The 24,929-nt window shown below is 48.5% G+C and overlaps 1 protein-coding gene across 5 annotated transcripts in view; it reads left to right on the plus strand.

Annotated features, from left to right (window-relative positions):
- The window catches only part of phldb2b (pleckstrin homology-like domain, family B, member 2b), a 315,268-nt gene that overhangs the window by 62,746 nt on the left and 227,593 nt on the right, over positions 1-24,929 (plus strand). For 4 of the 5 annotated variants that reach the window (XM_086006161.1, XM_086006162.1, XM_086006163.1 and 1 more), the window contains 2 exons: positions 277-400; positions 7,827-8,009. In XM_086006161.1, the coding sequence (XP_085862287.1) occupies positions 277-400; positions 7,827-8,009 (307 nt within the window). Of the gene's footprint in view, positions 1-276; positions 401-7,826; positions 8,010-21,044; positions 21,255-24,929 lie in introns of those variants that run through there. The other variant, XM_086006165.1, reaches the window with a different exon arrangement.

Consider the following 24,929-nt stretch of genomic DNA (forward strand, 5'->3'; position numbering starts at 1 on the left):
GTGGGGAAAATGCTAGAGTCCATTATAAAAGATATAATAGCAGAGCACTTGGAAAACAGTGACAGGATCGGACAAAGTCAACATGGATTCACAAAAGGTGATCTTGCTGTGCACAAATTGGCTGCCGCGTTTCCTACATTACATCAGTGACTCCACTTCAAAATTACTTCATTGGCTGTAAAGTGCTTTGGGACGTCCTGAGGTGGTGAAAGGCGCTATATAAATGCAAGTCTTTCTTTCTATTGGAAGTGACGCTGGTTTTGGGTTTATTTACAGAGCACGTCGTTGGATATTATTGATACTGGAAAAGGATTGAAGATGCAGTCGGAGAGACCTCACTTAGTGAGTCTGGGGCGTGGCCGGCTCAGTATCGCCATCACACTGCTGCCGATTAATGAAGGTCGGAAGCAGACGTCTGGAACCTCTCTACTAACGTTGATTGTCTGATTTGTACAAACTAATAACCCGAACTGATATGCTTTAGAATATAAAGGAACTGTACTCATTTCCAATCACTATCATTTGTCTCTCTCTCTGGCAAACATTTAAAGAAATAGTGGCAAACATTTAAGGAAATATTCCAAAATTCTCAACAAATATACATTCTACAGTATTGAGAAATAAAAGCTCCATGGGAAAAGTGATCCATCCGTGGCTAACTAAAGAAGTTAAGGATACTATTAGATTAAAAGAAGCGGCTTATAATGTTGCGAAGACTAGTAGTAAGTCTTGATGTGCCAAATAACTGCCCGAATCCGTGAAGTTAAAGTTTAAGACTGAAGGCTTTTATTAAGTAAGAATCATGGCAGAGTTAACAGAGTTCATCATCGACCGAGCCCTTGGTAGAACATACCAGAAGAGGGGCAGGGCCAGGGAGGAGCATTAGTGGTTCCCCCCCGGTGGAACATTCCAGACATTACAAGTACAAGTACAAATATCAGAACACAGAGTTATTTCATCACAAGTCTGAGGATTGGGAGAGTTTTAGAAACCAGCAATGGATGACCAAAAAATTGATAAAAAGGGAGAAAATAGAATATGAGTGTAAATTAGCAAGGAATATAAAAGCAGATTGTAAGAGCTTCTACAAGTATGTAAAAAGGAAGGGAGTAACAAAAGTAAGCGTTGGTCCCTTAGAGGCTGAGACAGGAGAAATTATAATGGGGAGTAAAGAAATGGCAGAGACTTTAAACAAATATTTTATATTGGCCTTTACAGTAGAAGACACAAAAAGCATACCAAACATAGTGAGGAACCAAAGGGCTAATAAGAGTGAGAAACTTAACGTAATTAATATAAGTAGAGAAAAAGTACTTGAGAAACTAATGGGATTAAAAGCTGACAAATCCCCTGGACCTGATGGCCTACATCCTAGGGTTTTAAAAGAGGCGGCTGCAGAGATAGTGGACGCATTGGTTGTGATCTTCCAAAATTTCCTAGATTCTAGGAAGATCCTAGCAGATTGGATGGTAGCAAATGTAACCCCGCTATTCAAGAAAAGAGGGCGAGCAAGAACAGGGATCTACAGGCCAGTTAGCCTAACATCAGTCGTCAGGAAAATGCTGGAATCCATTGTTAAGGAAGTGGTAACAGGGCACTTAGAAAATCATAACATGATTAGGCAGAGTCAATGTGGTTTTATGAAAGGGAAATTGTGTTTGACAAATTTACTAGAGATTTTTGAGGATGTAACTCGCAGGGTAGATAAAGGGGAACCAGTAGATGTAGTATATTTGGATTTCCAAAAGGCATTTGATAAGGTGCCACATAAAAGGTTGCTACACAAGGGCTCATGGGGTTGGGGGTAATATATTAGCATGGATAGAGGATTGGTTAACGGACAGAAAACAGAGAGTCGGGATAAATGGGTCATTTTCCGGTTGGCAGGCTGTAACTAGTGGGGTGCTGGAAGGATCAGTGTTTGGGCCTCAGCTATTCACAATCTACTGTATATCAAAGGACCGAGTGCAATGTATCCAAGTTTGCTGATGATACAAAGCTAGGTGGGAAAGTAAGCTATGAGGAGGGCTCAAAGAGCCTGCAAAGTGATATAGACAAGTTAAGTGAGTGGGCAGTAAGGTGGCAGATGGAGTATAATGTAGGGAAATGTGAGGTTATTCACTTTGGTAGGAAGATAGAAAAACAATATTTTTTAAATGGTGAGAAACTATTAAATGTTGGTGTTTAGAGAGATTTGGGTGTCCTCGTACAGGAAACACAGAGAGTTAGCATGCAGGTACAGCAAGCAATTAGGAAGGCAAATGGCATGTTGGCCTTTATTCTAAGGGGGTTGGAGTACAAGAGTAAAGAAGTCTTACTACAGTTGTATAGGGGCTCTGGTGAGGCCACACCTGGAGTACTGGGCACAGTTTGGTCTCCTTATCTGAGGAAGGACATATTTGCCTTAGAGGCGGTGAAACGAAGGTTCACTAGACTGATTCCTGGGATGAGAGGGTTGTCCTATGAGGAGAGATTGAGTAGATTGGGCCTATACTCTGGAGTTAGAAGAATGAGAGGTGATCTCACTAAAACATATAAGATTCTGAGGGAGTTTGACAGAGTAGATGCTGAGAGGCTGTTTCCCCTGGCTGGAGAGTCTAGAACTAAGAGTCATAGGAGGAAAAATTCGGTTGCTTTGCGCCTCCCTAAGAGGGCGCTAATGGGGCACAAAGCAGCTAGCGCCCGTGCGTGGCGATGTTTGCGCGCTCGTGAAATTGACGACATTTTGCGGCGGCGCTAAACACTACTGCCACGATCTCCTGCGCCTGCGTCAGTTAAATGTGCAACGCCCCGGTAGCGCCCCAGACCAGATATTGAGTGGCGCCCCCTGCCTTACCGCCTGCCGCTAACAACGACAGGTTGAGGGGAGCGTTTTGCAGTCGGGAAGGGACTGGGGGAACGTTATTTAAAGGCAACCGCTTCCTGCCTTTTTTTGTCGGTGACATTTTTGCACCACGCATTCTGAGAGAGAGAGAGAGAGAGAGAGACTTCTGGAGAGATTCAACGCTGTGTGAAGGAGTTTTGGGTACTGAGCAGCACTTTGCAGGTTCATTTTGATTTGACCTTCCTTGTATCGATTTAGAAGAGACTGTGGGGGCTGCACTCTGAGCTCTTTCCCTGGGCCTCTCCATTGTTCTTTCCAGCAGATTTGATGTACAGGTCTCTCCAGGCCCAGATTCAAGGCTACAATGAGCAGGGTGTGGATGGGGAGCAAGATCGACCCTCCCCTTTAAGAACTGGCCGGCGCCAGTGTGTCTGTGTTCCATTGCTGACTGACATCACATGAGCTTCGCCAGCGCTCTGAGGTAGCGCCTCGCTCCTCGGCGTTAGCACCTTAAGAGAGATGTGTAGCGCCTGATTTAGCGCTCCAATCACTCCAGGGGCAATAGAGGCCAAGTTTGCAGCCGGGGTGATAACTAGCGCCAGGCGCTAAACTTTGCGCTCCCGGCCGATAATTGCGCCCCAAATGGGGCAATACTGAATTTCTCCCCCCTAGTCTCAGGATAAGGGGTCGGCCATTTAAGACTGAGATGAGGAGGAACTTCTTCACTCAGAGGGTGGTGAATCTTTGGAATTCTCTGCCCAGAGGCTGTGAGTGCTGAGTCTTTGCGTATATTCAAGGCTGAGATCGATAGATTTTTGGTCTCCAGGGGAACCAAGGGATATGGGGATCGGGCAGGAAAGTGGAGTTGCGATCGATGATCTTATTGAATGGCGGAGCCTACTTCTGCTGCTAATTCTTATGTTTAATCAGTACGACAACACATGCTGACCACTGGTGATCACCAGAGAGCCGCTGCTCGCAAAAAGAGGAGCCAAGCAGAACGTGGCCATCCCATAATAAAATTGACACATGGGAGCGAACTGATGAGGTGTTTCAGAGGACAGTGAACTCTAGGATCGCCAAACCTGGTTGGCCGTATTCCTGGAGTTTTGACCACATGACATTTGATCACATGACCATCTCCTGGATCGCCCTGTTGAAGGTTAACGTTTAGTTAAATTCCTGGTAGTGGCGATCGGTTTAAATCTGCAAACAAACTGAGCTCGACAGACCGACAAGTTTGATTTCTGCTCTGTGCTGAGTTACCTCATCACAGCGAGGGCAGAGGTAGGGGCTACAATTATCCTCAGCTCCCCTGGGCTAGGGAGGGGGAGAGTCAGTCAGGGGTCCCGATCACCAGCTGTGTTTGTAAAAGCTGAGGCACTGCTTGCTTCAACTTTCTAACAGAGTTTGATTAACCTTTGCCAGTGGAAACACCAGTCCTCTCTCCCTTTCTTCTTTTCTTTCTCTGTCACTCTCTCTTTTCTCTCTCTGTCTCTCTCTCTGTCTCTATCTCACTCTCACACTCTGTCTCTCTCTCTCTCTGTCTCACCCCCCCTCTCCATCTCGCCCCCCCCCGGTCTCACCCCCCCTCCGTCTCGCCCCCCTCCATCTCGCCCCCCTCCATCTCGCCCCCTCTCTGTCTCACCCACCCTCTCCGTCTCGCCCCCCCTCCGTCTCGCCCCCCTCCGTCTCGCCCCCTCTCCATCTCGCCCCCCCTCCGTCTCGCCCCCCCTCCATCTCGCCCCCCCTCCGTCTCGCCCCCCTCCGTCTCGCCCCCCTCCGTCTCGCCCCCTCCATCTCGCCCCCCTCCATCTCGCCCCCTCTCTGTCTCACCCACCCTCTCCGTCTCGCCCCCCCTCCGTCTCGCCCCCCTCCGTCTCGCCCCCTCTCCATCTCGCCCCCCCTCCGTCTCGCCCCCCCTCCATCTCGCCCCCCCTCCGTCTCGCCCCCCCTCCGTCTCGCCCCCCTCCGTCTCGCCCCCCCTCCGTCTCGCCCCCCTCCATCTCGCCCCCCCCTCCGTCTCGCCCCCTCTCTGTCTCACCCACCCTCTCCGTCTCAACCCCCTCTCCATCTTGCCCTCCCCCCGTCTCGCCCTCCCCCTCGCTCTCTCTATCTGTCTTGCTCTCCCTCTCTCTCTCTATCTCACTCTTTCTCTCTCTCTCTCTCTCTGTCTCTGTTTTCCCCTCTCTCTGTCTCCCTCTGTCACTCCCTCACTCACTGTCTGTCTCCCTCTCTCTCCCTCTGTCACTCCCTCACTCACTCACTCTCTGTCTCTGTCTCACTCTCTCTGTCTCCCTCTGTCACTCCCTCACTCACTGTCTGTCTCCCTCTCTGTCTCTCCCTCTGTCACTCCCTCACTCACTCACTCTCTGTCTCTGTCTCACTCTCTCTGTCTTCCTCTGTCACTCCCTCACTCTCTGTCTATGTGTCTCCCTGTGCCTCGCTCTCACTCTCACTCTCTGTGTCTCCCTGTGCCTCTCCTCACATAGAAACATAGAAACATAGAAGATAGGAGCAGGAGGAGGCCATTCGGCCCCTCGAGCCTCCTCCGCCATTCAATGCGATCATGGCTGATCATCCAAATTCAGTACCCAGTACCTGCTTTCTCCCCATACCCCTTGATCCCTTTAGCCTTAAGAAATATATCCAACTCCTTCTTGAATATATTTAATGAATTGGCCTCTACTGCCTTCTGTGGTAGAGACACTCTCTGTCTCTGTGTCACTCTCTGTCTCTGTGTCTCCCTGTGCCTCACTCTCTGTCTCTGTCTCTCTCTGTCTCTCTCTCTTTGCCTCTCTGTCTCTCCCTCACTCACTCTCTGTCTCTGTGTCTCCCTGTGCCTCTCCTCTGTCTCTGTGTCTCCCTGTGCTCTCCTCTGTCTCTGTGTCTCCCTGTGCCTCTCACTCTCTGTCGCTGTCACTCACTCATTCACTGTCTCTGTGTCTCTCTCCCTCACTCACTCACTCTCTGCCTCTCCCTCTGCTGCGTCTCACCTTCAGTCACCATCAGAGTAAAGAGCAATGCCCAGTAAGTCCATTGAAGATTTGTGCGATATCCAAACTGAATCATCGTTTGACTTTAATCATCGACTTAATCTTCACTCCAGGAGTAACTGTGGGCAGGGTTAATGATTGGAAATAGAATAACGCTCACAATATTTATTAGAAAATCAATGCGACTGTATAATTTTTTTGAATCTTGCAATATTCCACATGTTTTGATGTAAAAAAAAGTGAGTTCATCCTAAAAAGAAAATGATATGACGAGTGTTCTAGGTCACTGTGGAGATGTTGATAAGTTGTATGTTGATTCTTTCCATCGCTTACAGACTCAGTGTAAACCCACGGTGGGGCTGCATGCAGCCCTGTGACGCACCTTGCTGTGTCTAAAACTGTAGAAATGTATAAACTGTATACAGGATACAACATAAAGGAATTTGGGGAAGTCACCAATTTGCAGCAACTCTTGTTTGGTGGATTACTCAAAGGCCTAAGTGACCTCGATATGTTTACATTGAAATGTGGCGAGGGAAGGGGAGAGGGGGAAGGAGAGAAGAGGAGGGGGAAGGAGAGAGGGGAGGAGGAGGGGAGAGAGGGGGAGGGGAGAGGGGGAGGGCAGGGGAGAGGGGGATGGGGAGAGAGGGGGAGGGCAGGGGGGAGGGGAGAGAGAGGGAGAGGGGAGGGGGGAGGGGAGAAGGGGAGGGGAGAGGGGGAGGGGAGAGGGGGGGGATGGGGAGAGGGGAGGGGAGAGGGGGAGGGAGAGGGGGGAGAGGGAGAGAGGGGAGGGGAGAGAGGGGATGGGAGGGGGGAGGGAGAGGGGGAGGGGCAGAGAGGGGATGGGGAGGGGAGAGGGGGAGGGGGGAGGGGGAGAGAGAGGGAGAGGGGGGAGGGGAGAGAAGGGGAGGGGAGAGGGGAGGGGAGAAGGGGGAGGGGAGAGAGGGGATGGGGAGAGGGGGAGGGGAGAGGGGGAGGGGAGAGAGGGATGGGGAGGGGGAGGGGAGAGGGGGAGGGGAGAGGGGGAGGGGAGAGAGGGGCGGGTTCTCAGCGACCCCCTACCCAGCTGAACTCCCTTCACTTAACGGGTCTTCAGAGAGTTAAAGGGGTTAAATGCCTGCAATTTAAATGCTCATCTTCATGTTTAAATTCTTTCATGATCTCACCTCTCCCTAAGCCTATCACCTCCTCCAGCACTACAACATCCCCTTCCTCCGACCTCTCTGCTCCTCTGACCCTGGCCTCTTGTGCATCCCCCACTCCCTTCACCCCTCCTCTATTCCCCGTGCTCTAGAACTCCCTCCATAAACCACTCTGTCTCCCTCTCCTCCTTTAAGAACCTCTTTAAAATCCACCTTTTCAATCAAGCTCTGTCTTGGCAGCCATTCCTGTCTGATTACTCCTCTGTGAAGCACCGTGGGACATTTCTCCACGAGAGTGGTGCTATATAAATGCAAGTACCTGTAAATCTCTTCCAATATTAATCAATAGTGTTTCTTAATTTTCCATCTTCTTGGAATAGTTGCAAAGTCAATTGAGTTCTTACCACTGACACCCGTCTAATATATCTTTACTTCTTTACCCAGAGAGTGGTGAGAATGTGGAACTCGCTACCACAGGGAGTGGTTAAGATGAATAGCATGGATCTATTTAAAGGGAAGCTGGATAAACACATGAGGGGGAAAGGAATAGAAGGATATGTTGATGGGGTGAGATGAAGAGGGGTGGGAGGAGGCTCATGTGGAGCATAAACACCGGCACCGACCAGTTGGGCCGAATGGCCTGTTTCTGTGCTGTAAATACGATGTAATTCTGTGATAAACTCAAGAGAACAGCGGCAGGAGTGACAGTTGGAATGTGGATACATGACCGTGTGTTTGAGACTGTGCATTCGTGAGCTGAGAAATCACCTCAGCATCATCACTACCACCAACGTCATGGCATCGGGATTGAGGACAATTTCAACCCAATTACCCTTAACGTAATGGTTTGTATTTGGTTCTCAGGTAAGACCAGGATTGGCAGTGAAGACGCGCCAGTACCTCAGGATATTATAATACAAGGGGCGGACGCGGCAGCTGAACACTGTTACATCGAGAACAGGAAGGGGCTGATCAAGCTGTACCCATGCGGCAACTACTGCACAATGGATGGGTTTCTGGTAAAAGAACCCACTCAACTGACACAGGGTAGGTGCAGATTCTGTAATCACATCTTTCATTTGTGTTGTCATTCCCACAGTATTTTGAAATATGAGGGGTCCATGTGCTAGGTTGGCGGGTGTGCGCAGTGTGCCAGGATGGCGAGTGAGCGCAGTGTGCCAGGCTGGCGAGTGTGTGCAGTGTGCCAGGGTGGCGAGTGTGCGCAGTGTGCCAGGTTGGCGGGTGTGCGCAGTGTGTCAGGTTGGCGGGTGTGCGCAGTGTGCCCGGCTGGCGAGTTTGCGCAGTGTGCCAGGCTGGCGGGTGTGCGCAATGTGCCAGGCTGGCAAGTGTGCGCAGTGTGCCCGGCTGGCGAGTGTGCGCAGTGTGCCAGGCTGGTGGGTGTGCGCAGTGTGCCAGGCTGGTGGGTGTGCGCAGTGTGCCAGGTTGGCGGGTGTGCGCAGTGTGCCAGGCTGGCGGGTGTGTGCAGTGTGCCAGGCTGGCGAGTGTGTGCAGTGTGCCAGGCTGGCGAGTGTGTGCAGTGTGCCAGGCTGGCGGGTGTGCACAGTGTGCCAGGCTGGCGGGTGTGTGCAGTGTGCCAGGCTGGCGCAGTGTGCCAGGCTGGTGGCTGTGCGCAGTGTGCCAGGCTGGCGAGTGTGCGCAGTGTGCCAGGCGGGCGAGTGTGCGCAGTGTGCCAGACTGGTGGGTGTGCGCAGTGAGCAGCTCCAGTTGTTGTGTGTCTGTGTCGTTCACTCTTGTAGACAAGGTGCGTGATGATGTGTGCTCTGGTTGTTCTTGAACTCCAAGTACCTCGGTGTCTTCTGTCGACAGAAGTAGGTAACTGTTAAGAACGACTAAGATTGTCCGAATCAGTAATGCGTAAAGATCTGTGATGCAAGCCATTCAGTTGTTGCACTTGTTGTTGGAGCTTGTTGCCAACAGAGCAGATGTTTATGTTGCAAGAAGATTTAAATATTGAAACATATCAGTGTCCATGGAGGATTCTCCCAGTTCAGCTTCATTCACACCCTTTAGGGCTTGAGGTGGGACAGTTGGGAGGGTTTGAGGTGGGACAGTAGGGAGGGTTTGAGGTGGGACAGTAGGGAGGGTTTGAGGTGGGACAGTTGGGAGGGTTTGAGGTGGGACAGTAGGGAGGGTTTGAGGTGGGACAGTTCGGAGGGTTTGAGGTGGGACAGTTCGGAGGGTTTGAGGTGGGACAGTAGGGAGGGTTTGAGGTGGGACAGTTGGGAGGGGTTGAGTTGGGACAGTTCGGAGGGTTTGAGGTGGGTCAGTTCAGAGGGTTTGAGGTGGGACAGTTGGGAGGGTTTGAGGTGGGACAGTTGGGAGGGTTTGTGGTGGGACAGTTGGGAGGGTTTGAGGTGGGACAGTTGGGAGGGTTTGAGGTGGGACAGTTCAGAGGATTTGAGGTGGGACAGTTGGGAGGGTTTGAGGTGGGACAGTTGGGAGGGTTTGAGGTGGGACAGTTGGGAGGGTTTGAGGTGGGACAGTTGGGAGGGTTTGAGGTGGGACAGTAGGGAGGGTTTGAGGTGGGACAGTTGGGAGGGTTTGAGGTGGGACAGTAGGGAGGGTTTGAGGTGGGACAGTTGGGAGGGTTTGAGGTGGGACAGTTGGGAGGGTTTGAGGTGGGACAGTAGGGAGGGTTTGAGGTGGGACAGTAGGGAGGGTTTGAGGTGGGACAGTTGGGAGGGTTTGAGGTGGGACAGTTGGGAGGGTTTGAGGTGGGACAGTTGGGAGGGTTTGAGGTGGGACAGTAGGGAGGGTTTGAGGTGGGACAGTTGGGAGGGTTTGAGGTGGGACAGTTGGGAGGGTTTGAGGTGGGACAGTTGGGAGGGTTTGAGGTGGGACAGTTCGGAGGGTTTGAGGTGGGACAGTTCGGAGGGTTTGAGGTGGGACAGTTCGGAGGGTTTGAGGTGGGACAGTAGGGAGGGTTTGAGGTGGGACAGTTGGGAGGGTTTGAGGTGGGACAGTTGGGAGGGTTTGAGGTGGGACAGTAGGGAGGGTTTGAGCTGGGACAGTAGGGAGGGCTTGAGGTGGGACAGTTCGGAGGGTTTGAGGTGGGACAGTTCGGAGGGTTTGAGGTGGGACAGTTGGGAGGGTTTGAGGTGGGACAGTTGGGAGGGTTTGAGGTGGGACAGTTGGGAGGGTTTGAGGTGGGACAGTAGGGAGGGTTTGAGCTGGGACAGTAGGGAGGGCTTGAGGTGGGACAGTTGGGAGGGTTTGAGGTGGGACAGTTGGGAGGGTTTGAGGTGGGACAGTTGGGAGGGTTTGAGGTGGGACAGTTGGGAGGGTTTGAGGTGGGACAGTTGGGAGGGTTTGAGGTGGGACAGTTGGGAGGGTTTGAGGTGGGACAGTAGGGAGGGTTTGAGGTGGGAGGGTTTGAGGTGGGACAGTAGGGAGGGTTTGAGGCGGGACAGTTGGGAGGGTTTGAGGTGGGACAGTTGGGAGGGTTTGAGGTGGGACAGTTGGGAGGGTATGAGGTGGGACAGTAGGGAGGGTTTGAGGTGGGACAGTTGGGAGGGTTTGAGGTGGGACAGTTGGGAGTGTTTGAGGTGGGACAGTTGGGAGGGTTTGAGGTGGGACAGTTGGGAGGGTTTGAGGTGGGGCAGTTGGGAGTGTTTGAGGTGGGACAGTTGGGAGGGTTTGAGGTGGGACAGTTGGGAGGGTTTGAGGTGGGACTGTAGGGAGGGTTTGAGGTGGGACAGTTGGGAGGGTTTGAGGTGGGACAGTTGGGAGGGTTTGAGGTGGGACAGTTGGGAGGGTTTGAGGTGGGACAGTGGGGAGGGTTTGAGGTGGGACAGTTGGGAGGGTTTGAGGTGGGACAGTTGGGAGGGTATGAGGTGGGACAGTAGGGAGGATTTGAGGTGGGACAGTAGGGAGGGTTTGAGGTGGGACAGTAGGGAGGGTTTGAGGTGGGACAGTAGGGAGGGTTTGAGGTGGGACAGTAGGGAGGGTTTGAGGTGGGACAATTCGGAGGGTTTGAGGTGGGACAGTTGGGAGGGTTTGAGGTGGGACAGTTGGGAGGGTTTGAGGTGGGACAGTAGGGAGGGTTTGAGGTGGGACAGTTCGGAGGGTTTGAGGTGGGACAGTAGGGAGGGTTTGAGGTGGGACAGTAGGGAGGGTTTGAGGTGGGACAATTCAGAGGGTTTGAGGTGGGACAGTTGGGAGGGTTTGAGGTGGGACAGTTGGGAGGGTTTGAGGTGGGACAGTTGGGAGGGTTTGAGGTGGGACAGTTGGGAGGGTTTGAGGTGGGACAGTTGGGAGGGTTTGAGGTGGGACAGTTGGGAGGGTTTGAGGTGGGACAGTTGGGAGGGTGTGAGGTGGGACAGTTGGGAGGGTTTGAGGTGGGACAGTTGGGAGGGTTTGAGGTGGGGCAGTAGGGAGGGTTTGAGGTGGGACAGTTGGGAGGGTTTGAGGTGGGACAGTTGGGAGGGTTTGAGGTGGGACAGTTGGGAGGGTTTGAGGTGGGACAGTTGGGAGGGTTTGAGGTGTGACAGTTGGGAGGGTTTGAGGTGGGACAGTTGGGAGGGTTTGAGGTGGGACAGTTCGGAGGGTTTGAGGTGGGACAGTAGGGAGGGCTTGAGGTGGGACAGTAGGGAGGGTTTGAGGTGGGACATTAGGGAGGGTATCAGCTCCTTCAGGTATTGGGGCCTCCCACCTGTCTCGCTGGTTGAATGCAGTCTTCTCCTCGGATTGTTTTTGATTTGTTTGTGAGCCTGCTGCCAGACATATCTGGATATTATTGCAAGCTGCAGTCAACGAACGAAGCCTCAGGGTTTGGGGAGTGGCTCTTGTTGAGTTGAACTGGATACCCGGCCCCTAGTTTGGGGTCGTTGACCTCTCACCTAACAAGCCTGTATGTGACGGCACTTACCGGGAGATGCAGGAAAGCTGCTCCTTGTGTTTTAGGTGGCCAGCTGTGCTGTTGGCGGTGTTTGCCTTTAGAGCTACAGAACTGTTATAAGTTTAGGGTCTTGCCTTAGATATTCTCTCAGGTGCAGCAGTACTGTCACTCCTGTAAGTGGTCTGAGCATCTTACGTTCAGGAGTGTGCCCATACTGTCCAAAATCTCACTCTACATTGGCGTAAATTGGGGTTGGAGCCATTTGGCCCATCGTGCCTGTGCCGGCTCTTTGAAAGAGCTCTCCAATTAGTCCCACTTCCCCCTGCTCTTTCCCCATAGCCCTATAGATTACTCCTTTTCAAGTATGTTGTGTTTGTACCGCTATACACAACTACACAAACTAATAAAGCAGCAGAGACTGAGAGTAACTTCAAGTGATCTTTACTGGGTAACTGGAACTTCGGCACTGACTGTACAAATCGATACGCGTCTGTTATATACGCTCGCAACTAAGGATATACATCCGCAAGACAAAGTAGTCCCTTCAATGTTGTATACATTACACTTCCTCCCCCTTTAGTTTAATAGTATATTAACGCAAAATTTCTATAATTAACATACAGAGCCTGTCTTTACAGTAACCTTTTTGTTTTCTTAAAAGTAACAAAATTCAAATTCCAACATAACATTTTATTTTGTCAACAGCCCTTTTACAAGTCAAGTCTCTGGGGAGGCCTCCTCTGCCTCTCTGGGTAACGTCTCTCCAGACTCTTTTCTCTCCACCTTCAATGTTCTGTTGGTAATTACGTGGTGGCCCTCGGCGGCGAGGGTTGTAGCGGTAACGATTTCGGTCCGCGGCATATCGGCTTCCTTGAACTGGAACTCCACCTGGACCAGTGACATTTGCCGCCTCTGCACCCTTTTCACCTTCCACTACGTCAAACTCCACAGTTTCACCGTCTCCAACACTGCGTAGATACTTCCGTGGGTTATTCTTCTTTATGGCAGTCTGATGTACAAATACATCTTCCTTTGTATCATTCCTGTTGATGAATCCATAGCCATTTCGTACGTTGAACCACTTTACTGTTCCAAGAACCTTTGTTGCAATGACTTTCTTCTCCCCGGGGGATTTGGGCTTGTTGGGCTGTGGCTGCTGCTGCTGTTCGGGTTGCTGCTCAACTATTGTTGTGTGAAATACCTCTGCTGAGTCAACTGTTGTAGTTCTCTCTGAGGTTGGCAGTGGTAAACGTGACAAACCATCGGCGTTGCCATGTTGCTTGGTCCCCTTGTATTCAATGTCATACAGGTGAGCCCCTAGGAAGAGTGACCATTGCTGTAGCTGTTGTGCCATCATCACTGGAACGCCCTTCCTTGGGTTGAAGATTGAAATGAGAGGCTGGTGGTCAGTTAACAGTGTAAACTGTTGACCATACAAGTAGTGGTTGAATTTCTTGACTCCCCACACAAGGCTGAGGGCCTCTCGGTCAATCTGTGCATAATTGCGTTCAGCTGTAGTCAATGATCTTGACGCATAGGCTATTGGTCTTTCTGAGCCGTCTGGGAACTTATGTGACAACACGGCACCAATGCCATGGGGTGAAGCATCACATGCCAGTCGAATAGGTAAGGATGGGTCAAAGTGAGCTAGCACCTTTTCTGAAGTAATGAGTCTTTTACTCTCTTGAAAAGCTTGTTCACAGCTGTCACTCCACTTCCATTGTGACCCTGTCTGTAGCAGTGCATTTAGTGGATGTAACACTGTGGATAGATTGGGCAAGAACTTGTGATAGTAGTTCACCAGTCCAAGATATGATCTCAACTGAGACACATTTTCAGGTGTTGGTGCATTAATCACAGCTTCAGTCTTGTCTGGAGACTTGTGTAAACCGTCCTTGTCAATCACACGTCCACAGTATGAGATTTCCTTTTTGAAAAACTCACACTTGTCTCGGTTCGCTCGGAGCCCATACTCCCGTAACCTGATGAGCACCTGTTCAAGGTTGGAAAGGTGGTCGTTGTCATTCTTGCCAGTAATGATGGTGTCATCAAGATAACACTGAGTACCTGGGATCCCCTGCAGGACTTGGTCCATTGCCCTTTGCCAGATTGCAGGAGCTGATGCTATTCCAAATACCAGCCGATTGTACTGGTAAAGGCCTTTGTGCGTATTTATTGTCAGGTACTTCTTTGATGCATCATTAATTTCCATTTGGAGATAGGCCTGGGCCAAGTCAATCTTTGTGAAGCGTTCCCCTCTTGACAGGGAAGCAAAGATGTCCTCAATGCGAGGCAATGGGTACTGTACTGTGTGGAGGACTGGGTTAACAGTCACTTTAAAGTCTCTGCAAATGCGCACTTTTCTTGGCTTTCCTGGTTTTGTGCTGGAGGTTTTCTTCATCACTGGAACTATAGGTGTGGCCCATTCACTCCAATCCACCTTGGACAGGACCCCTAACTGCTCCAAGTTCTCCAGCTCTGCTTCTACTGAAGGGCAAATTGCATAAGGCACTGGTCTGGCCTTGTGGAACTTTGAATCTGCGTTCTCCTCAATCTTAATTTTTGCTTTCATGCCCTTAAGTGTTCCTATTCCCTTCTTGAACAGTTCCTGAGAGTCAGAGAGTATTTGTGACAGTCTCTCAGGAGTGGTGTTGCTGTCCTCCTTTGCTGACACAAACAGTGCTTGGATGGTGTGCCAATCCAACTGTATTTTCCTGAGCCATTCGCGTCCCAGCAATGGTGGTCCTCCATTTTCCACTACATAGAGGTTCAATTGCAGTATTCTTTTTTCTTTGTATGTCACTGTCACTTTTATTTTACCTTTGGGGCACACTCTTTGTCCTGTGTATGTCTTTAACAGTACTTTAGTTGGCCTTAGCGGTATGTGTGAAAACAGTCGTTTGTAGTCATGTACAGAGATCACTGTTAAAGCTGAGCCTGTGTCCAACTCCATTTTCAGCCTAACTCCTGCCACTTCTGGAGTAATCCATATTATTCTGTGATCCTCTGTTTCTTTCACACTGTGTAGTTTTAGACAAGCCAGATCCTCTTCCTCTGAGCCTGTGTCACTTTTTTCTTTATCTGAACTGTCTCCAGTCACGTAGTGTACCTTCTTGTATCTATCTTTGAAAGGTTTCTTGTTTTCAGTCACTTGGTGTGCCTTTGTATCAGTTTTCTGCTTCTTTGCTTTGCAGACCCTTTCAATGTGCCCTCATTTGCCACATTGTCTGCAATCTTTGTCTTTAAACCAACAGTCATTGTGGTCATGTGACATTTTACCACAGCGATAGCACTTCTTTTCTTGTTTCAGTGACATTTTGTTAGTGGAATATTCCAGGGATTTTTGTTGAATTTCTAAAGCGCCACGTGCTGCTGCTTCCATTGAAATTGCAATACTTAGAGCCTTCTCCAATGTGAGGTCTTTTTCAGACAGGAGCTTCTTTTGTGTGCTTTCACTTTGCATGCCACACACAAATCTGTCTCTCAATGCGTCTGATAAGCCCACTCCAAATTGGCAATGTTCTGATAATTTGCGCAACTTTGCCAAATATTCAGAAATGCTTTCATTTTTGCTCTGGTTCCGTTTATGGAATTTAAATCTTTTGGCTATGAGCAGTGGTCTGGGGCTTAAATGGTCTTGGAGTGTGTCCACTACTTGTTTGAATGTTTTGTTTGCTGGCTTTTCAGGGGTTAATAAACTACGTAGTAGCCTGTATGTCTTTGCACCCATAACACTCAGCAAAACAGTGGCTTTCTTTTCTACCTCCACTCCGTTAGCCTCACAGTACAACTCCACTCTTTCAATGTAAGTTGCCCAGTCTTCAATGCTGCTATCAAATGCTGCAATAGTGCCAATTATCGCCATTTTTTTTTTCCTAACCCGTTTTTCTTTCTTTACTAGTTAGCTAGCGTCATGCAAGTCCTGTGCACTTTTCACTTGACTTACGTATCCCCTGCCTAGCTTAGCAAGCGTGCTCCGTTTTCTCTACCTTCTCGCTCCTTTCTTCCAAGTTTCGGTGTCCTCTGGATGCGATGCCAGAATAGGAAGACGTAGGTTCATAATTCTCGGCGCCAATTTGTTGTGTTTGTACCGCTATACACAACTACATAAAATAATAAAGTAGCAGAGACTGAGAGTAACTTCAAGTGATCTTTACTGGGTAACTGGAACTTCGGCACTGACTGTACAAATCGATACGCGTCTGTTATATATGCTCGCAACTAAGGATATACATCCGCAAGACAAAGTAGTCCCTTCAATGTTGTATACATTACAAAGTATTTATCCAATTCCCTCTTGAAACTTACTGTGTTCACAATGAGAGGGGAGAGCATAGACCAGGCTTCCCCTGCCGAGTGTCTGGGACCAAGGACTTCACAACACAATGGGGCTGATATTAGCCTCCAAGGATGGGAGGGTTGTGAAGGTTGAAATTTTTCAAACTGACCCCAACCTGCCCACTACTGAGTTGTCATTAAAATCTTTTAAGGAGGCTGCAGGCCTCCATTTTAACAACATTTTTATTCTTAACTCTGGAGGCCAGGATACCTGGAACTCGGAAATTCCGAATCCCGGCAGGTAAAGGAAGACGAGAAGGGCTGGCTCCATGAGGCAAGTGCCTTTATTGCACCACTTGTGCACCAGGAGGGCAGGAGTGTTTCCGTCAGGCCTAACACGTGATCGGACCGCCGATCCTACCCCCATGATCGGCCGATGTCCCCCTGCAATGCTCTACTCCCCCTGCACAATGTCCTGCTCTTCCCTCCCCCCGCGTGATGTCCTGCTCTCCCCCTCCCCCCCACGATGTCCTGCTCTCCCCCCCACGCGATGTCCTGCTCTCCCCCTCCCCCCCCACGATGTCCTGCTCTCCCCCCCACGATGTCCTGCTCCCTCCCCATGCGATGTCCTGCTCCCTCCTCCCCCCCCCGTGATGTCCTGCTCCCTCCCCGCGCGATGTCCCAACCTTGAGGAAATATCGGGGTCAATGGGTGCGAGGTGCTTAATAATCACCGACACAGGCTAATAAATCACTGTGTCTTTGGGGCCTTGTTAATTCACATTTACACCATGTCTCAACTCAATGCTTTTTAAATATAACTGTGTGAATCCACTTTGCTCTCAAAACCTAACATTTTAATGCATCACTTGTGCAGCATCCTTTCTGTGAAGGAAAGGAATGACCAAGTATTGACGGGCACCTTCATTTCCAACTTGCTTTGGTCCTTAGCCAAGTTTAGAATGAATGATCTGAACGCTGGAGGTTTTAGTGAGAGTGCAGTGTGTTGCATTTGCAAAGATAATCCAGAGGCCGTATGCAGAGCTCAGTTCATGTTGCTTTTAATGGCTGATCCAAACACACTCTCCCAGGCAAAAGCAATCGAATACCTATATCCAATGTCAGACACAATACAACGATAACAGCACTATCAAACTCCATGTGCTCAGGCCAAGGCAATCGAGTACCTATCACCAATGTCAGACATAACACAGTGAAGTCCAGTCAGAGCTTTGTCTACTGGAACTTGTCTTCATGTCACAATACAAAACTAACAAACACGCTATGCTTCCTCACACCAGTCAGATAGTTTACTTGACTTATACAAAAGAACTAGACATAAGATTTTTACAAGAGATAGCATTGTATGCTTTCTTCACTCTTGGATCTATGAACAGTTTTTCCTTCAAGTGAAGATTAAGTGTGCATCGCTGGATCATGCCAGCAATTTGCTGACATCTGCTCCCAATGGGGGCTGGTTGTATACGGAGGAGTGAATTTCTGGGTAGGGGGATAAGGGGGTCTCCCACTTCGTAACTGCGCTTTTGCCGGGCTTTCTGCGGCTCCTCTGCCAAAGTTAATGTGGACAGAATGGGTGGTGTAGTGGGGCGGGGGAGGGCGCGTGGGGAGGGGGGGTGGAACCACACGAGAAATTACCCCTCAACGTTGCATGTGATATAGTTCATAGAGTGTATCCGGGATGGTCTCCTAGAACAGTATGTAATGGAACCAACCAGGGTGCAGGCGATCTTGGATCTGGTACTGTGTAATGAGACAGAATTAATAAATGATCTCATAGTAAAGGATCCTCTAGGAAAGAGTGATCATAACATGGTTGAATTTCAAATTCAGTTGGAGGGTGAGAAAGCTGTATCTCAAACCAGTGTCTTGATCTTAAACAAAGGCAATTATAATGGCATGAGGGCAGAACTGGCTAAAGTGGACTGGAAAAATAAATTAAAAGTTAAGACAGTTGAAATGCAGTGGTGGACATTTAAGGAGATATTTCATAACTCTCAACAGAAATATATTCCAGTGAGAAAGAAAGAATTTAAGAGAAGGGAGCACCAACCGTGGCTAACTAAGGAAGTAAAGGATGGTATCAAATTGAAAATGAAGGCATACAATGTTGCCAAGATTGGTGGGAGGCCAGAGGATTGGGAAATTTTTAAAAACCAGCAAAGGATGACTAAAAAAATAATAGAGAGAGAAGATGAATTATGAGAGTAAATTGGCAAGCAATATTAAAACAGAAAGTAAGAGCTTCGACAGGTATATAAAAAGGAAGAGAGTAGCTAAAGTAAACGTTGGTCCCTTAGAGGATGAGAATGGGGAATTAATAATGGGGCATGGGGAAATGGTAGAGACTCTGAACAAATATTTTATATCTGTCTTCACGGTAGAAGACACTAACAACATCCCGATAATGGATAATCAAGGGGCCACAGGGAGGGGGGAGCTAAAGACAATCACTATCGCTAAGGAAAAAGTACTTGGTAAAATAATGAGACTAAAAGATGACAAGTCCCCTGGACCAGATGGCCTGCATTCCCAGGGTCTTAAAAGAAGTGGCTGCAGAGATAGTGGATGCATTGGTTGCAATATACCAAAATTCCCTGGACTCTGGAGAGGTCCCAGTGGATTGGAAAACCACAAATGTAACACCCCTATTTAAGAAAGGAGGGAGACAGAAAACAGGAAACTATAGACCAATTAGCCTAACATCTGTCGTTGGAAAATACTGGAGTCCTTCATTAAGGAAGCAGTAGCAGGGCATTTGGAAAATCATAATGCAGTCAAGCAGAGTCAGCATGGTTTTATGAAAGGGAAATCATGTTTAACAAATTTGCTGGAGTTCTTTGAGGATGTAATGAGCAGGGTGGATAAGGGTGAGCCAGTGGATGTGGTGTATTTGGATTTCCAAAAGGCATTTGATAAGGTGCCACATAAAAAGTTACTGCACAAGATAAGAGCTCACGGAGTTGGGGGTAATATATTAGCATGGATAGAGAATTGGCTAACTAACAGAAAGCAGAGAGTCGGGATAAATGGGTCATTTTCTGGTTGGCAAACAGTAACTAGTGGGGTACCTCAGGGATCGGTGCTGGGGCCTCAACTATTTACAATCTACATTAATGACTTGGATGAAGGGACCGAGTGTAATGTAGCCAAATTTGCAGATGATACAAAGATGGGTGGGAAAGCAAGTTGTGCAAAGGACTCAAAGAATCTGCAAAGGGATATAGACAGGCTAAGTGAGTGGGCAAACATTTGGCAGATGGAGTATAATGTGGGAAAGTGCGAGGTTATCCACTTTGGCCGGAAAAATAAAAAAGCAAATTATTATTTAAATGGAGAGAGATTACAAAATGCTACAGTTCAGAGGGACCTGGGGGTCCTTGTGCATGAAACACAAAAAGTTAGCATGCAGGTACAGCAAGTAATCAAAAAGGCAAATGGAATGTTGGCCTTTATTTCAAGGGGGTTGGAGTATAAAAGCAGGGAAGTCCTGCTACAACTGTACAGGGTATTGGTGAGACCACACCTTGAATACTACGTACAGTTTTGGTCTCCTTCTTTAAGGAAGGATATATTTGCATTGGAGGCAGTTCAGAGACGATTCACTAGGTTAATTCCAGAGATGAGGGGGTTGACTTATGAGGAAAGATTGAGCAGGCTGGGCTGATACTCATTGGAATTTAGAAGAATGAGAGGTGATCTTATTGAAACATATAAGATACTGAGGGGGCTCGACAGGGTAGATACAGAGAGGATGTTTCCCCTCATGGGGAAATCTAGAACTTGGGGGCATAGTTTCAGAATAAAGGGTCGCCCTTTTAGAACTGAGATGAGGAGGAATTTCTTCTCTCAGAGGGTCATAAATCTGTGGAATTCTCTGCCCCAGAGAGCTGTGGAGGCTGGGTTATTAAATACATTTAAGGTGGAGATAGACAGATTTTTGCAAGATAAGGGAGTGAAGGTTATGGGGAGCGGGCGGGGAAGTGGCTTTGAGCCCAAGATCAGCCATGATCTCATTGAATGGCGGAGCAGGCTCGAGGGGCCAAGTGGCCTATTCCTGCTCCTATTTCTTATGTTCTTTTGTTCTTATAGTGCTTATCCACCACTGCCCAACTCTGTGCAAGTCTTTGCCAGGTGACTTGGTTAACACCTGTTTTGTTGGAGGTGGACTTGCCCGTTCTGTCGAGGTTTGGTGGAATAGCCAGTGGAGCTGGGTGACTTTTGATGAGGCCACGAGATTGTGGGTCCGAGGCACCGTTCTCTGAGGTTACCCCGTGCAAATGCCTCCGACCCATTAACTTCATTTATATAGTGCCTTGAACACGCGGAAACGGCTGAGGTGCTTCACAGGAGCGCCTTCTGTTACCAAACAGAACTCGATACCAATGTTTCAATGGCAATTAAATCGGGCGGGGTTTAAAGTGGGCTGTGATTGGCTACCGTCCAAGACCAGATTCACCTCCATATTTTTCTTTGAAGAGCCTGATTGTGTGAGGGAGTCTGTGGCATACGTGACGCTTTCCCAGGAATGTTGTTCAAAGCTCAGCATTTTATTGTGGAAATATGAATCCCTAATGAGAGCAGCGCCTATTAATTACTGGATTATTCACATACTTTTCAGCAGAATAAAGGAGTTTTAATGGAGAGGGGGCAGACTGTGTTTAATAAAGCTGTGGCTTGTAGTCTTGCACTCTGTCCCGACTGGGACAGGATTAGAGGAACTCCAGGAACTTCAGAATGTTCCATTAGTTTGCAGACAGTTTACAACCAACAAAGTCCACTTTGCTATTTCTGCACTAGGGTTTGTTTTCCCTAATTGAAAGGAAATTCTTTACAGTCAAGTCCCAGGACGTAAACAGCACAGAGTCAGGAGGGAGCCTGTGTGTCGTGTTGGCAGACTAGGTTTGTTGGGGATTTCAGGTCCTCCCCTTGGTGACGGGTGGTACAGTCCTGCGGAGGAGGCGAGGCCTCCCCAGCAAACTTCTCCCAGAACATGAAGAGACTCGAGCTGACTGAGGTTGCGCTCCAACAAGTGCTGTCTGCAGCCCCGGAGACACCAGGAACTGAGAGTCACTACAAGTGTGTCAGACAAGAGAAGACCGCCTGGAGTGAAGCGCCGAGCACAGGGCAGGAGCGGAGGTCAGTGCGTTACCGTCAGAGGAACACAACTGTACTTAACTGAAAATTCAACATGTGCTGATCACAAAACAGTCAGAGCTTTGCACAATTATACTGAAGAGTTTCACTGTGAACAGGCTAGTGGGAGGAAATGCAAGGATTCCTATAAATGGGAGGGCGGTGTGTGAGCGTGCCAGAGTTCTGTTAAAATCCTCCTGAAGGAGGATGGGAAGTCTGACGAACACAGTGTCTTGGTCTGATTTTAGGCTGAGCTGATCTGTTGAGAAACACCATTCATTTCCTTTCAAACCAGCTGGTGAGCAGCCACTGCTGTCGGATGGCAATCCAGCCCAGTGTAAAACTGCAGGAAGAGCTGGTTGACCTTTGTGTGCGAGTATTTACCTGCTTTCTCTTTTGTTTGTCTTGCTGGGATGACCAGCAGTGAGCAGTGCGGGGATTCAGTCTCTCGAAGCGAGGAGGTGTGTCCTAGTCCTGCGTGCAGCATTGGTGTACACTTTTCAACATGTATATGAGCAGTTTTCGATGCATTCAGGGGGAAGCTAGATCAGTACATGAGGGAGAAAGGAATAGAAGGATATGTTGATGGGGGGGAGATGAAGTAGGGTGGGAGGAGGCTCGAGTGGATCATAAACTCCGACATGGACCAATTGGGCCGAATGGCCTATTTCTGTGCTGTAGACTCAATGTAAAACATTCTCCCAGTAATTTTACTGAGTGATCGTTAAGGGACGGGACTGTAGTGTGGCGCGTATGTAGAGCAGATTTACAACCCTCTTATTCCACAGATACTGCTATGCACCTCTGTTCAAACCGTGGCAGACTCCCTGTCATAGAGACATAGAAGATAGGAGCAAGAGTCGGCCATTCGGCCCCTTGAGCCTGTTCCACCATTTAACGAGATCATGGCTGATCATCCAAATTCAGTACCCTGTCCCTGCCTTCTCCCCATATCCCTTGATCCCTTTAGCCTTAAGAAATATATCCAACTCCTTCTTGAATATATTTAATGAATTGGCCTCAACGGCCTTCTGTGGTAGAGAATTCCACAGGTTCACCACTCTCTGGGTGAAGAAATTCCTCCTCATCTCAGTCCTAAATGGCTTAACCCTTATCCTTATGTTGGCCTTCGTAGCGAGAGGGTTTGAGTACAGGAACAAGGATGTCTTGCTGCAGTTGTACAGGGCCTTGGTGAGACCACATCTTGAGTATTGTGTGCAGTTCTGGTCGCCTTATCTGAGGAAGGATGTTCTTGCCATGGAAGAAGTTCAGCGAAGATTCACGAGGCTGATACCTGGGATGGCAGGAATGACGTATGAGGAGAGATTGGGACGATTGGGCTTGTACTCGCTGGAGTTTACAAGAATGAGAGGGGATCTCATTGAAACTTATAACATTCTGACAGGACTCGACAGACTAGATGTAGGATGTTCCCGATGTTTGGGGAGTCCAGAACCAGGGGTCACAGTCTAAGGATAAGGGGTAAGCCATTTAGGACAGAGATGAGGAGGAATTTCTTCACCCAGAGAGTGGTGAACCTATGGAATTCTCTACCACAGTAGAGGCCAATTCATTAAATATATTCAAGAAGGAGTTGGATATATTTCTTAAGGCTAAAGGGATCAAGGGGTATGGGGAGAAAGCAGGGACCGGGTACTGAATTTGGATGATCAGCCATGATCGCATTGAATGGTGGAGCAGGCTCGAGGGGCCGAATGGCCTACTTCTGCTCCTATCTTCTATGTTTCTATGTTTCTTAGATTGTGACCCCTGGTTCTGGACTGCCCCGCCATCGGGAACATCTTTCCTGCATCTAGTCTGTCTAGTCCTGTTAGAACTTTATAAGTTTCAATGAGATCCCCTCTCATTCTTCTAAACTCTAGTGAATATAAGCCTAATCGACCCAATCTCCTTATATGTCATTCCTGCCATCCCAGGTATCAGTCTGGTGAATCTTCGCTGCAATCTCTCCATGGCAAGAACATCCTTCCTCAGATAAGGCGACCAAAACTGCACACAGTATTCAAGGTGTGGTCTCACCAAGGCCCTGTACAACTGTAGCAAGACATCCTTGCTCCTGTACTCGAATCCCCTCGCTATGAAGGCCAACATACCATTTGCCTTCTTAACCGCCTGCTGTACCTGCATGCTTACCTTCAGCGACTGGTGCACAAGGACACCCAGGTCTCATTGCACTTCCCCTTTTCCCAATCTATTGCCGTTCAGATAATAATCTGTCTTCCTGTTTTTGCCACCGAAGTGGATAACCTCGCATTTATCCACATTGGGCAGATGCATGGCAAATGCAGTATAATCACCCAACCTGTCCAAACCATACTGGAGTTTCTCTGCATCCTCCTCACAGCACACACACCCACACAGCTTTGTGTCGTCTGCAAACTTGGAGATATTACATCTAGTTCCCTCGTCTAGATCATTTATATATATTGTGAATAGCTGGGGTCCAAGGACCGATCCCTGCGGTACCCCACTAGTCACTGCCAGCCACTCAGAAAAAGACCCGTTTATTCCAACTCTTTGCTTCCTGTCTGCCAACCAGTTCTCTATCCAAGTCAGTACCTTACCCCCAATCCCATGTGCTTTAACTTTGCACGCTAATCTCTTATGCGGGACCTTATCGAAAGCTTTCTGAAAGTCCAAATGCACCACATCCACTGGTTCTCCCTTATCTATTCTACCAGTTACATCCTCAAAAAATTCAAGTAGATTAGTCAAGCATGATTTACCTTTTGTAAATCCATTTTGACTTTGTCCGATCTTGTCACTGTTTTCCAAATGCTCTGTTATTACAACCTTTATAATGGACTCTAGCATTTTCCCCACTACCGATGTCAGGCATACCGGTCTATAATTCCCCGTTTTCTCTCTACCACCTTTTTTTAATAGTGGGGTTACATTAGCTATCCTCCAATCCATGGGAACTGTTCCAGAGTCTATAGAATTTTGGAAGATGACCAGCAATGCATCTACTATTTATAGGGCCACTTCCTTAAGTACCCTAGGATGTAGATTATCAGGCCCTGGGGATTTATCGGCCTTCAATCCTGTCAATTTCCCTAACACCATTTCCCTACAAATACTGATTTCATTCAATTCCTCCCTCTCATTAGACCCTATGTTCCCTGACATCTCTGGGAGGTTATTTGTGTCCACCTTTGTGAAGACAGAACCAAAGTATGTATTTGATTGGTCTGCCATTTCTTTGTTCCCCATTATAAATTCCCCTGATTCTGACTGCAAGGGACCTACGCTTGACTTCACCAATCTTTTTCTCTTCAAATATCAATAGAAGCTTTTACAGTCAGTTTTTATATTCCCTGAAAGCTTACTCTCATACTCTATTTCCCCCTCTTAATTAATCCCTTTGTCCTCCTTTGCTGAATCCTAAACTGCTCCCAATCCTCAGGTTTGCTGCTTTTTCTGGCCAAATTATATGTCCTCTTCTTGGCTCTTATGCTATCGCTAATTTCCCTTGTTAGCCACGGTTGAGTCACCTTTTTTGTTTTATTTTTATGCCAAACAGGGATGAACAAATTCTGTAGTTCATCCATGTGATCTTTAAATGTTTGCCATTGCCTATCCACCATCAACCCATTAAGTAACGTTCCCCAATCCATCCTAGCCAACTTGTGCCTCATACCATCGTAGTTTCCTTTA

This window comes from Somniosus microcephalus, chromosome 14, assembly GCF_052327205.1.
Source record: "Somniosus microcephalus isolate GS21.2 chromosome 14, FLI_Smic_1.0, whole genome shotgun sequence".
Lineage (NCBI taxonomy): Eukaryota > Metazoa > Chordata > Chondrichthyes > Squaliformes > Somniosidae > Somniosus > Somniosus microcephalus.